Source organism: Opisthorchis viverrini, assembly GCF_000715545.1.
Source record: "Opisthorchis viverrini unplaced genomic scaffold opera_v5_99, whole genome shotgun sequence".
Classification (NCBI taxonomy): domain Eukaryota; kingdom Metazoa; phylum Platyhelminthes; class Trematoda; order Opisthorchiida; family Opisthorchiidae; genus Opisthorchis; species Opisthorchis viverrini.
In genome coordinates, this window is record NW_008751754.1 from 454,079 (window position 1) to 466,168 (window position 12,090).

The window sequence follows — 12,090 nt, forward strand, 5'->3', positions numbered from 1 at the left end:
CACGATTACTCGTAGTACGGGGTCTCGCTGCTCTTGGTCTGGCTGCTCCCCTTTGGCCTTCCTGGCATGGTTGCACCTTGTGGAACGAAGTTCCAGCCAGTATAGCCCGCGGGATCATTGCAGCGCTAAACCCCGACCACCACGTCAAGGTGACAGCTTTAGGTCGGGTGACTTCCGATGTTCCCGTTTCATATGGAATAAGGGCAATCCAAACCTTTCTCAGTCGGTTCCATTTGATTGATAACCATCGTTTTGTCAAAAAAGAGCGTACCTTATTGCCAAAACAACGCAAAGCCAAATGCCACTGACCTTATTTGTGTCCACTGAAAATGCATTCATTTATCCCATGTTTTGCTGATAAAAATATGTACCCACAAGTCCGGTGTGAGGTTCCCCCAGCGCTCGAATTCTTTACAGTTGTGTACCGAATGTACGACGTGACAGTAGCTCTTTAAAGTCGTTAATACGGACGACTAGAATGAAACCGAAGTGGTTTATAAAATCCAAACTGCAGACTGCTTCACTCAAATAAACCGTGTTGGAAAAGAAGGACATATTAAAGGAACACATTTCCTGTTATACGCGTGGATATCATAAACGGACTCAGTAGGATGAAAATCTATTCAGGTTATGATTACATAGATTTTTACGAATAAGCTGGAGTAGTTCTATGAGCCAGTGAGCAACGTCATGAAAAGGAGAGCTTGTCACATATGGGTGGGGACCGCACGTGCAAGGGGTGTATGTACCGCATCCATTAGACTTAGACTATCCTAGTGTGACGTAAGCCACTTTCACATTATATATCCAACATACAATTTTCCTTCGATGGGGGCCGTTAATTGACAGGCATCGTAGCAGTTACTGACGATCAGCAGAGTCAAACGCAGATTCAAAATCGAGAAAGTCGATCATTGGTGAGGCGACGGAAGGAGTGTAATGGTTTCAACAGTTGCTGCAAGGAGGATATATGATCGATGTCACCCCGGCCAGGGTAAAACCCAGCTTGGTTCTCATGAATCTCAATCTCCCGATGACGGATCAACCTACGTAGGGCAATGCCAGGGAACACCTTGGAAGCTATCATCAGTGTTCAGCACTGATACCTCGCTGCCATACAACTGTGATTTATTTTGTAGTCTCACTCTTAAGAAAAGAATAAAAGTCGACAGGGAAAGGACTCAGCTAGTCTACCATCATTCTGAGTTGCCTACACCTCCAGACACTCATTCAGACAATCTGGATATTAACTGACAATAGGAGTACCATGAACATCGATTAGTAGCCACACCTTGCAGCGTCTCCAGCGGGCCGCAGTGAAGATCACACGATCCCCATCTTGGAAGGCGAGTTGCACTAACCATATCCAGGTCAAAAGCTGATCCTCTCTCTGCTTCCACCACTCCTAATTGGGTGCTGAAAACTACTCAGCAAACGATGATTGGAAATGTGCAGTGTATGGCCTAACCAACGCAGCTTCTGGTTATGGGCACATTCTTCAATGGAAGTCCCCGTCGCACAACCGACCGCTCATCTAATTGCCTTGTTACGGATTCGCTCACAACGGTTATCAAAGACCCGAAAACACCCCAGTTCCGGTGCTCAAACAGGCCGAATCTCACAGCCATAGAACAAGACAGCCCGCATACATACACACGTCCCTTTAGATTTGGGGATTTGCCGTTTCGATGCCATCGGTGTCCCAAATTAGCAAACGCGACCCGGGCCTTTCGGATTCGTGCGTTGACCTCATCTGTCACACTACACTCACTCACTACACCACTACACTCAACTTCTAAGGTGCGTGAAACGCTCCAAAACTTCGACTGTCTATCCCTGGATCGTAAGTGGCGTGGTTAGTGACTGCATGTCCAGGAGCATGGTCTTACGCTTTGTGGGTGCAAAGTGCATACCAAAGGATGGTGTGTCTTCGGTCAGTTCACCCAGAAACACCTGTGTCTTCTCTTCGAAGACGAGAACGATGCCGTCTGTATATTTCAGACCGACAAGGTTGTCGTGGCAGGCTTTTTGAATACGGTTTTGAAGACCTTCCAGCGTTCGTCTCATTATTTTATCGATCACGAAATTAAATGGGAATGAAGAGAGTGGACACCCCTGACAAACACCACTTTGTGTACGGATGCCTTTGGAGATCCCCGTGTAATTTCACACGCCCGGAATTATACGAATACAAAGAACTTATTCCATTCATATAACGAGCTCCTTGTTGGCAATCGTGTCAAGAAGAGCAGAATGCGCTTCGAAAATTCAGGAATACTGAAATTGTGGGTCGTTTGTATATATGGTGTTGTTCTAGCACCTGGCGGAGTGTGAAGATTTGGTCAACGCAACCCTTACTACGCCGGTACCCCGCTCACTGCTCTCAAATCAATGTTTCACGAGCCACAATAAGGCGACAATGTAAAACTAACGTCAAGAGTCTCGTTTTGACGAGTTAGGTCGTTTGTTGTTGGTACAGTTTTCCTGGTCCTAACGAGATCTGATGTTTACTGAGGTGTGCGAAACTTCCTCGGATAGACCTCGGATGGCCTGGGCACATGCCATCCTGCAAAGCTTTTGGTAAGCCGGGCTTGCTGACTGGTGCGGTTGCAGCATAGCATCAGGGTTCAGTGCCAATGATTCGCTACCGTATAGTGGGAATCGTCCAAGCCAGAAGCTGGAAATCCTTTACTATCGATTTCCAGCTGTAGCTTTGACCCATCAGCGTCGATAGTGGCATTGTTCCTTAGGACGGGAGTACCTCTTATCCATTGAGCTTCCCTACCTTCCAAGGGAAATCCTGATTTCCACTCCTAAATCATGTCAGTTCCGTGGTTGACGGATTACAGAATACCATGAGATTAGCAGCTGCCTTGTGGTAAAATTGAGCACTTTGGGGTAACTAAACCTTCTTGGCCTAGGTGGATGAGCTTATTTGTTCGTTTCAGATCAAAATGAGAGGATATGACACCTATATCGTCATCTAAAAGGTTCGCAAGCACTTCCCGATCCAAGTCGTTACATTCGATCCGTCTTATCTTCATTGAGTAAGCAGGGCTTTGGTCTCTATGGAAATAAAAGTTCCAAGTATACAACATGAGTGAAGCGATGCCTTAAGAGGACTGCAACCCCTCATGTCCCTATTCGAAATAGGTCAGTGGTTGGTTTGGGGGTCTTTGTTTTGAACAGACCTCTTACCCCTTCGATCGCTCCCGTCAATTCTCCGACAATTTAACAGTATCTCAGTCCTCAGCTTGGGTCACATGGCAGCTCCGCACTGAAAGTATGCCACAGTGCGACCATTTTATGAACCGCTTTTGGCCTCAAATTTGAAAACTGACTGTAAAGTGCTTGCTACGCAAAATTGACAAAACATGTGCTTATAGACAGCCCATGTCGAGTTTTTTAAAAGGTCTGCGATTTATTCGAACTGTGGCATACCTCATCTCTTTATGGTTCGTATCCACGTAATGGGGGGGGGGGGATAATTTACTGACCGGAAAGTCCGGGAAAGACCGATCAGTCTTCTCGATGGGGCTCGTCGACTGCTCCTGTCAAGACCGGAGCATTCTAGCAGTATTTCAGTCCTCGTGCGTTCGCCCGGCAAATGATAACTATGCACCGAAAGAGTTTCACAGTTTCCAGTCGGTGGCTTATCAGAAATCAATGAAACTCCCAAGGTTGCACTTTGCTGTCTGCAAGTTGGTGGTTCACTGTCGTACTCTATTTAGATTTAAATTCATGCGTACGGGGAGTACGGCGTGCTCGAAACTGTAGTGAGCTTCTTCGCATATGCTCACATTGTGGTGTGGCTTGTAACTCAAATTTTTATTTGCTTAGTAATTTTATTTGTAACAATTATTAAGCTGAAGCGGACTGGTGCCTTTCACCACTGATTGAAGAAACCCGTATGACACAAAATCCTTTCTTTCTGTGCTGATCTGTCATGTTTTATCTTGCTCGGACGCAATTTTTATACTGAACAATCTATAGTTTAATTGTATTGCGGCAAATTACTAATCCAGTCGATGGTGTCAACGTTACTCACTGCCTCACTTTTGCCTTCCAAACTAGCCTTCAATTGTTATTCCTATCCGAATACCTCGAGGAACTCGCAAGAAATCACAGTCCACTGACACTGAAGGGAACAAGTGAGTTGGTTTTTTTTCGCTTACTGCTTCTCCAAATGAATATAACCGTGTCGTTCAGCCTGTGACCCCATTGGGCATTCTGATCACTCGTTTTCCTGCCGGCTGTTCTTAAGTCCGCACAGAATTTGTCAGTTGTCGCTCCAGACATTAGGAATTTAAAAGGGTATTTACCTAACCTTGTGTAGATCATTGCTGCTTCTGCAGATCATCACATGGATCTAAGGAGTCATATAAAATACGAATATAAAATATGAACCCAAGACAACCCTCGACGCCCATCGAAACAGTCCCAATAATGATAAGATACCTGTTGTGTCTGGACGTTTCTGGAGCCTGCCACGTTTTTCCTATCTACCCAAGTTGCCCGTTTCGTGTTGTATATCCCCGATGGACTAAAATGTTTTACATATCTACGTTTTGGTCTACACCCTTTCCGCTGCCCCTTAAACACTGGAGCCTACGTTGCAAGTTCAAAAGTTCAAGGTTAAGATATTGGCTGTGCAAGAGAAATCTCGCTGAGGAGATGACACGGTTCGTAGGTCGTATTTGTTTCTGAATGTGGAAAACAAGGTCCCCAAGATAAGAACATCTAATGTAGAGTTATACCCACTTAGTATCTCAGTGCTGTTCATATCTGACCAGGTCAACTAAGGCTGCAACGAACGCTATCAGTTGTAGCGCCAACTCCAGCGCTATAATCTGTGTGTTGACTATGTGCTGGATGTCTTTTAGTTGCGATGCGTTCCTGTTCATTCTCATATCACAGTGCTGAATCACCTCATTTTCAGTTTACTGCTCCTCATTCACCACACATTAGTGTAGGCGAGCCACGCTATTAGGCTCACGCGAACAAGACGTAAACAATGTTCTTGCTTTTCATGGCGGCTCATGATCAATGTCGTAGTAATTTAACAGAATTTATGGGATAGCTTCATTTTAGTGGGGATTTATAGTCCTTTCAAGCATATCTGATGTGGCGCTTAAGTGGGCGCCGATGAGAATTCGAACTTGCCATTCAAGACAGTTTTTTCCTCTTCTGCTTCCTTAATCTGGTCGCTCGAGTTTCGGGTTAGTTCGTTTAATTAATGTTCCGATAACTGCTTATTTTTTGTATCGCAGTTTGCCTGGTGGTAGTCCCGAAGATCTGAACGTTGAAGAGGTGGACTCCTCGTGGCAACGTCCAGCTCGACAGCCCTGGCATCACAACAACAACGCCAGCAATTCCAACCAATCCCAGCATCCTCAGTCCAGTTATTTTTCTTCCCACTCACGGCAGCGTTATCCCAGTGGTCCACACACGGACATCTCCCAAACCACTGCAAACATCTCGCTCCGCGCTGCCCCACCTTCCGACAACCGACGGGGTGGTCATGGCGATTGGTCCCGTGGATGTGCTGGCTGGCGGCAACGATCCTACAGTGGTAGCGAACGTTCCGAACTGGTATCGGGGGTGCGTTTATTGTGATAATATTTCTGTCCCACTCATTGTCCACTCATTGTTGACCATTATCTAATTTGAAGGGCATTTGTTCCGCTGTCCTATATAGCTATTCAATATTCAAATACCCCTTTCCTTCACTTTTTAACCAAAATAACCGGCTGCTCATACTTTCCCTTACAATGTCACTGATCACCAATTGAAACTGGTGTGTTTCTTCCCCAGGAAGCCCATTTCTTCATCTGATTAGATCTCTACCTAAGCTACTGGTTCTGTTTGTTTTGTTCCAAAGCTGCGAATTTATCGTACTTGTAGCGGCTATCATGGATTGATTTTTCATCATCATGATGAGCTATAATAACCGCGTACCTGTCGTACAGTGGTTGTGGCTGGCACAGTTTCGTTCACCGATGATTCGGGGAGGTGGAGTAGGCAGTTGCACATTGGAGGCGGGAGCTGATAAATTAGTGCGCAAATACAGCACTGTCAGTGAACTGTCAAGTGGGGGAATCGGGAAGGCAACTATGCATTGACTGCAATAGCTTGGATGCATGAGCGCCATTGAAGGCGCGGCTAGGCCATGTCTGACAATTTTTCCAACCATTGATGTGGTTCGTTTCGGGGTCCCCATCCAGGAAGATGGCAATGACTAGCGCAGCTGGGTTTGCTGCGATTTGTCTGGTCTCACTTGAATAGGATCTTTGAGCCATGTTCATGCTGCAGTTCACGTGTGGTATTTCCACACAAACTGTCCAATGTCCTTCGTCACAGAACCAATAGGTTCAGTGACGGTAATTAGAAGCCTTTACCGTGTCATCACAATCTACGAGTTTTAGAGCTCACTGAAGCCACTGAAATCAGTGGGTTGAAGTTCTTGCTATCATTTATCAAATTTGCGTGAGTTCAAAGCAATGTTGAACGCGTAATGATGTTTATTTGGGGGATGAAAAAATTTGCTAGATTTTAGGCCATACTGTATACGGCAAGAATTGTCAATTTACAAGACGGGGGTAACACTTAAGATTGAACGTAGTAAGACTGTCTCTGCCCAAAGTTCCTTCCGAATTCTGACAAATATCAATCTAACTACTCACCATGTACTTTCTTATTCCCGGTCGCTTCTGCTTTTCAACCCCTCCCTCTCTGGTACAACCAGACCAATTTCCGTGGACGTGGCACTGGAGGTGGACACTTTGGTCTTGATGGAGATGAAACCACCACACGCAGTCGTGGTCGTGGTCGCGCCGGCGGTCGCTATGCACTGCAGCACCGAGGTGGTCCAGGCTCTCGTGGCTATCACCCTAGCCATGGCGGACATAGACCAATCAGTTTCATCGGACCTGTGAACTCTGTAAGTTCTGACTATTCCAGAGCGATGGCCATTTGTTGTCTGTTTTCACTCCCCCTCCCTACCCCACACACAGCTGCTAAAGATGAACATGACTTCTTCCTTGAGACGAGTGAAAGGTTCTTGGTACCGACTGATGCAGGACACGTTTTATTATATCAATGATGCTGAGGACTGCCCGACATTCACCATCCATCGTCATGGACATGCTGGTGGAAACTGTCCCTTAAACGTACAGACGCAGAAAGAGGGCCATATTTAAGAGTGGAAAGAAACAAGGTAGTGAAGACTCATTGCAGAAAAGCCTCATCTCCAAAGGGAAAACTATCAAAAACCACTGGAACAGGGACATCTTGGCATCGTGTTCGAGTAAGGAGCCATCATTTTGGCTGATCTAGCATCATTTGCGGAGCTTACCTCCAGGCCCCCGTCAGTTGTCCTATTCACAGGCAATGGATTGTCAAATGAGCTGTCAGGCGAAGCGTTTTGGCCCAACTGACCCGTCGAATCGGGTGGAATACATATGAATAATTAACAGTAGTTTTCATGGGTTTTGCGTCGGTTTCGTAGAAGTACGCATTTCAAGTAAACAACAATTGGCTTGTGTGACGTGCCCATAAATTTGCTCCGAGACACCCATCAGTTAAGTTAATGGAATGTATTTGCAATTATAACTTGTTCTATCAATACCGCTTCGTATCGACTTACTATGTTAAGTAGGTATGGAGCGGTCCGCGTTGCACTGATTAGCTGAGGCGCCATCAGTTTTACCGTAATAACTTTGTGTTTCCGTAAAAGCGAAGGTGCTATGGGATTCATGCCGATCAGCTGCTACTTTAGCTGTACCAACACCTAAATTCTGTGGCTCAAACAGACCTGTTCACCAATAGTGATGCCCAGCGGACTTGTTTAACGGAAGAGATAACGTCACCAAAATAAAGGAACTATCCCCGCGGGTCAGATTCATGATGTAAATTTTTTTGCATGGAGACCTTTCGATCACAGCTCGACATGTGATGTTAGCTACATTCTTATCAGAAATGGCATATTCGCAAAAGTTCAAAAGGTTATGTCGCGTGTATGAAAAGTCTTGAAAACGCAGAGCAGTCATTATCACAAGCAAATTCACGTGATGTCGCGTTAGTGGCGAGTGCACCAGAGTGGGATGAATATCAGTAGGGTGATACGAAGTTAGTGAGAACGAAGTTGGGTGTATTATGGAATGAGATTGGAATGAAGCAAGCTTGATCATCTCTCCCGCATAATAGAACCGCCTTGGGAACACAGTAGTCCTAGTTTTCCACGGAATGACAGGATTTTCTTCCAGCTGAGCTTTTTTATTGCTATATTCCGTTTTTTTTCTTTGTTTGTAATGGCTCAGTCATTTTTTTTGCCACAAAATCCTTAAATACGTATCAGATGATTACATTTATCCTCCACAGCAAATTTAGACGTCTTTTTCAGGAATGCTGCTAGGTAATTTCCGTTAGTGGTACTCGAGATATGGATCTCTGGAATCCATCTCTAATCATAGGAAGTTTTTTCCACACTGATCGAATCTGGCTCCATATAATGGACTTATCTAATGCATGTTCATACATGCACACTTTCATCGTTAGGCTTTCGACAGAAGTTCTTTCTTCAAACACAACAGTTGCACAAGAATACATAGCGTCAAAATTTGTTGTCTTTAGTCTACTTCTGACCTTTAGCGGGCTATATGCAATTCTAAATCGTGAACGCCGCATATGCTGTACCGCTACGTAGATCCTATGCCCACGCCTAGATGTGTTACACTAATGCGGTGGCGCGTATATGCAAGGTGTCAACCAGAGTCAATCCAAACAGTTATCCCCGGAATCACTTTCGGAAGTGTTCAGGGTTTGAGCAGTTCATATTCCACACTATAGCGGTCAATGACGATCCTCTTATGCGTTAACCTCATGCAAGTTGAAGAGTAGGGCAGTAGTGGACCACCGCAGCTCCACTCAATCGCCTAATACAACACTTCATCCCCACCTTCCGCACTGGGAGCATCACATCAGTCCCCACTCCACTTTAACATGCCTCATCTTTCTAGTCATGTGTTGAGGTTGTAGTAGCAGGGTTCGACCCGAACATGTGACCAAGACAAGGTATAGACGTGCGGGAGAATATTTGCATGGCCATAGGGATAAACATCAACAGGATGTGAGCTGACTCATTACCGGACTCGATTCTTAAGCTTGAAGACAAGCAAATGGGCACGATATGGGTCGGTGTTAACTGATTTCCGATGGGGATATCCTGTGAAAGGTTAAGCGACAGTGAGAAAATGGTCAACGTGCCCGGATCATCCATCGTAGGAAGAACCAAAGTTTCTAAAGTGTTCGTGGTGAGGTATATGTTCTGGTTCGCTAGAAGTTGTTTCCGTGAGTTTTTTAGGAGGACTTTTTTGGAAAAATTTTCAGTAACAGAAACAGCCCTTGCCAAAGGAGGTGGTTTTTATTCTGAGGAACTTGCAGAAGGTGTCTGATAACTGTCATAACTTTCGTGCAGCACTGGAGGCAATATCGAATGCTGGTTCAGGTTTACTGAACCCGGGTCCGTTCGATTTATGGTTCTGTTTTAAATTTCGCACATTCTTATAGTGTGATGCTACGGAAGAATTTTGGCAGGATGAAGATTGGGACTCTGTTGGATTGGATGGCGCAAGCAATTTCGACTTTCCCTCAAAACCGCGGGAGCGTTTGAACTCAAAGGCATCGGTTGAGGGGCTTCCTGCTAACGTTGCAGCCAATGAATCATCATCAGTCGGATCAGGGCCCAATGCGGTTGTACCCACACACACAAGGGTAGGTAGCTTGTCTCTGGTTATTACTTCAATTGTGGACACAAGTGCTGTGATTAGCCTGTTTTCCACACACATCTTTCTGTGCAAATGTCTCACTAAACTCAAAGAACTTAACGTAACTATTGTGAGGTTGCCGTAAGTCATCATCTGTGCTCCATGTGATATAGTCTAGACACCGGACAAACCGTCAACTGCCGGCTGGGCAGGGCACGCGTTGGAAAATATTAAGATATTGATGAAGCATTCAAGCAGAACAATGTGTTACTTCCGGCCGTTTTCCCTTCAGAATTATCCACTTGTGCACACACCGATCGTATAAGTTCCGTGGGAAGTTCAGAATACGGATGGGGGTTATCAACATGTAACAGAAGTCTGAGGTTATTATGTAGGCTGCTCAGCTTATCTTAACCACTGAACTCAAGACAGCCCAGTGATCAAGGCGAGAATTGCTGACTGGGAGGTCCGTGGTTCGAATAGGACCCTTGTTTTTCGATTGCTCCTCATTTGGGTAATCCGACAGTATCTTAGCGAATGTACTTTCTTCTAGTTGAACGGTGGCTGTGCATCAAAAAGTTGTCGCAACTGAGTCAGTTATCATATTTTGTAAACTACTTGAAANGTCAAAATTTGTTGTCTTTAGTCTACTTCGAAGAAAAGAATCCACTTCATCTTCCCACCATCTTTTTGATAGCAGCCCCACGTCAACTTCTTGTGTATTTCCCCCCATTTGTCGGTAAAAAGAAATGTCATTGACCCGAGCGCTTTAAGCTGACTCCAGCAACGCCGTATAGAACAACGCGATAAATCCGCCAACCGTGAGACGTCTCACACCTTCACATACCATTTCTCCCAATACTGTTTCCAGACGTAGGGTGCTGTTTCGACTTCAAGCTCTTGAAACGTTGGTATATAGTGGTAATCCGGGGCTCTGGCTGACGACCAGACACAGTTTCCCGTACACTGCTGACACCCTCTGTATCCCAGTGACAGAAAATGACCTTTAGCAGGCTATATGCAATTCTAAATCGTGAACGCCGCATATGCTGTACCGCTACGTAGATCCTATGCCCACGCCTAGATGTGTTACACTAATGCGGTGGCGCGTATATGCAAGGTGTCAACCAGAGTCAATCCAAACAGTTATCCCCGGAATCACTTTCGGAAGTGTTCAGGGTTTGAGCAGTTCATATTCCACACTATAGCGGTCAATGACGATCCTCTTATGCGTTAACCTCATGCAAGTTGAAGAGTAGGGCAGTAGTGGACCACCGCAGCTCCACTCAATCGCCTAATACAACACTTCATCCCCACCTTCCGCACTGGGAGCATCACATCAGTCCCCACTCCACTTTAACATGCCTCATCTTTCTAGTCATGTGTTGAGGTTGTAGTAGCAGGGTTCGACCCGAACATGTGACCAAGACAAGGTATAGACGTGCGGGAGAATATTTGCATGGCCATAGGGATAAACATCAACAGGATGTGAGCTGACTCATTACCGGACTCGATTCTTAAGCTTGAAGACAAGCAAATGGGCACGATATGGGTCGGTGTTAACTGATTTCCGATGGGGATATCCTGTGAAAGGTTAAGCGACAGTGAGAAAATGGTCAACGTGCCCGGATCATCCATCGTAGGAAGAACCAAAGTTTCTAAAGTGTTCGTGGTGAGGTATATGTTCTGGTTCGCTAGAAGTTGTTTCCGTGAGTTTTTTAGGAGGACTTTTTTGGAAAAATTTTCAGTAACAGAAACAGCCCTTGCCAAAGGAGGTGGTTTTTATTCTGAGGAACTTGCAGAAGGTGTCTGATAACTGTCATAACTTTCGTGCAGCACTGGAGGCAATATCGAATGCTGGTTCAGGTTTACTGAACCCGGGTCCGTTCGATTTATGGTTCTGTTTTAAATTTCGCACATTCTTATAGTGTGATGCTACGGAAGAATTTTGGCAGGATGAAGATTGGGACTCTGTTGGATTGGATGGCGCAAGCAATTTCGACTTTCCCTCAAAACCGCGGGAGCGTTTGAACTCAAAGGCATCGGTTGAGGGGCTTCCTGCTAACGTTGCAGCCAATGAATCATCATCAGTCGGATCAGGGCCCAATGCGGTTGTACCCACACACACAAGGGTAGGTAGCTTGTCTCTGGTTATTACTTCAATTGTGGACACAAGTGCTGTGATTAGCCTGTTTTCCACACACATCTTTCTGTGCAAATGTCTCACTAAACTCAAAGAACTTAACGTAACTATTGTGAGGTTGCCGTAAGTCATCATCTGTGCTCCATGTGATATAGTCTAGACACCGGACAAACCGTCAACTGC

The 12,090-nt window shown here is 45.4% G+C and overlaps 2 protein-coding genes across 2 annotated transcripts in view; one reads left to right on the forward strand and one right to left on the reverse strand.

Moving 5' to 3' along the window:
* The window catches only part of T265_05276 (hypothetical protein), a gene marked incomplete at both ends in the record, with an annotated part of 22,118 nt that extends 16,595 nt beyond the window's left edge, over nucleotides 1–5,523 (reverse strand). The window contains one exon of the mRNA XM_009170251.1: nucleotides 5,423–5,523. Coding sequence (XP_009168515.1) covers nucleotides 5,423–5,523 — 101 coding nt within the window. The remainder of the gene's footprint in view (nucleotides 1–5,422) is intronic.
* Nucleotides 1–12,090, forward strand: part of T265_05277 (hypothetical protein) — a gene marked incomplete at both ends in the record, with an annotated part of 52,160 nt that overhangs the window by 15,136 nt on the left and 24,934 nt on the right. The window contains 4 exons of the mRNA XM_009170252.1: nucleotides 5,271–5,601; nucleotides 6,746–6,940; nucleotides 9,568–9,771; nucleotides 11,693–11,896. Coding sequence (XP_009168516.1) covers nucleotides 5,271–5,601; nucleotides 6,746–6,940; nucleotides 9,568–9,771; nucleotides 11,693–11,896 — 934 coding nt within the window. The remainder of the gene's footprint in view (nucleotides 1–5,270; nucleotides 5,602–6,745; nucleotides 6,941–9,567; nucleotides 9,772–11,692; nucleotides 11,897–12,090) is intronic.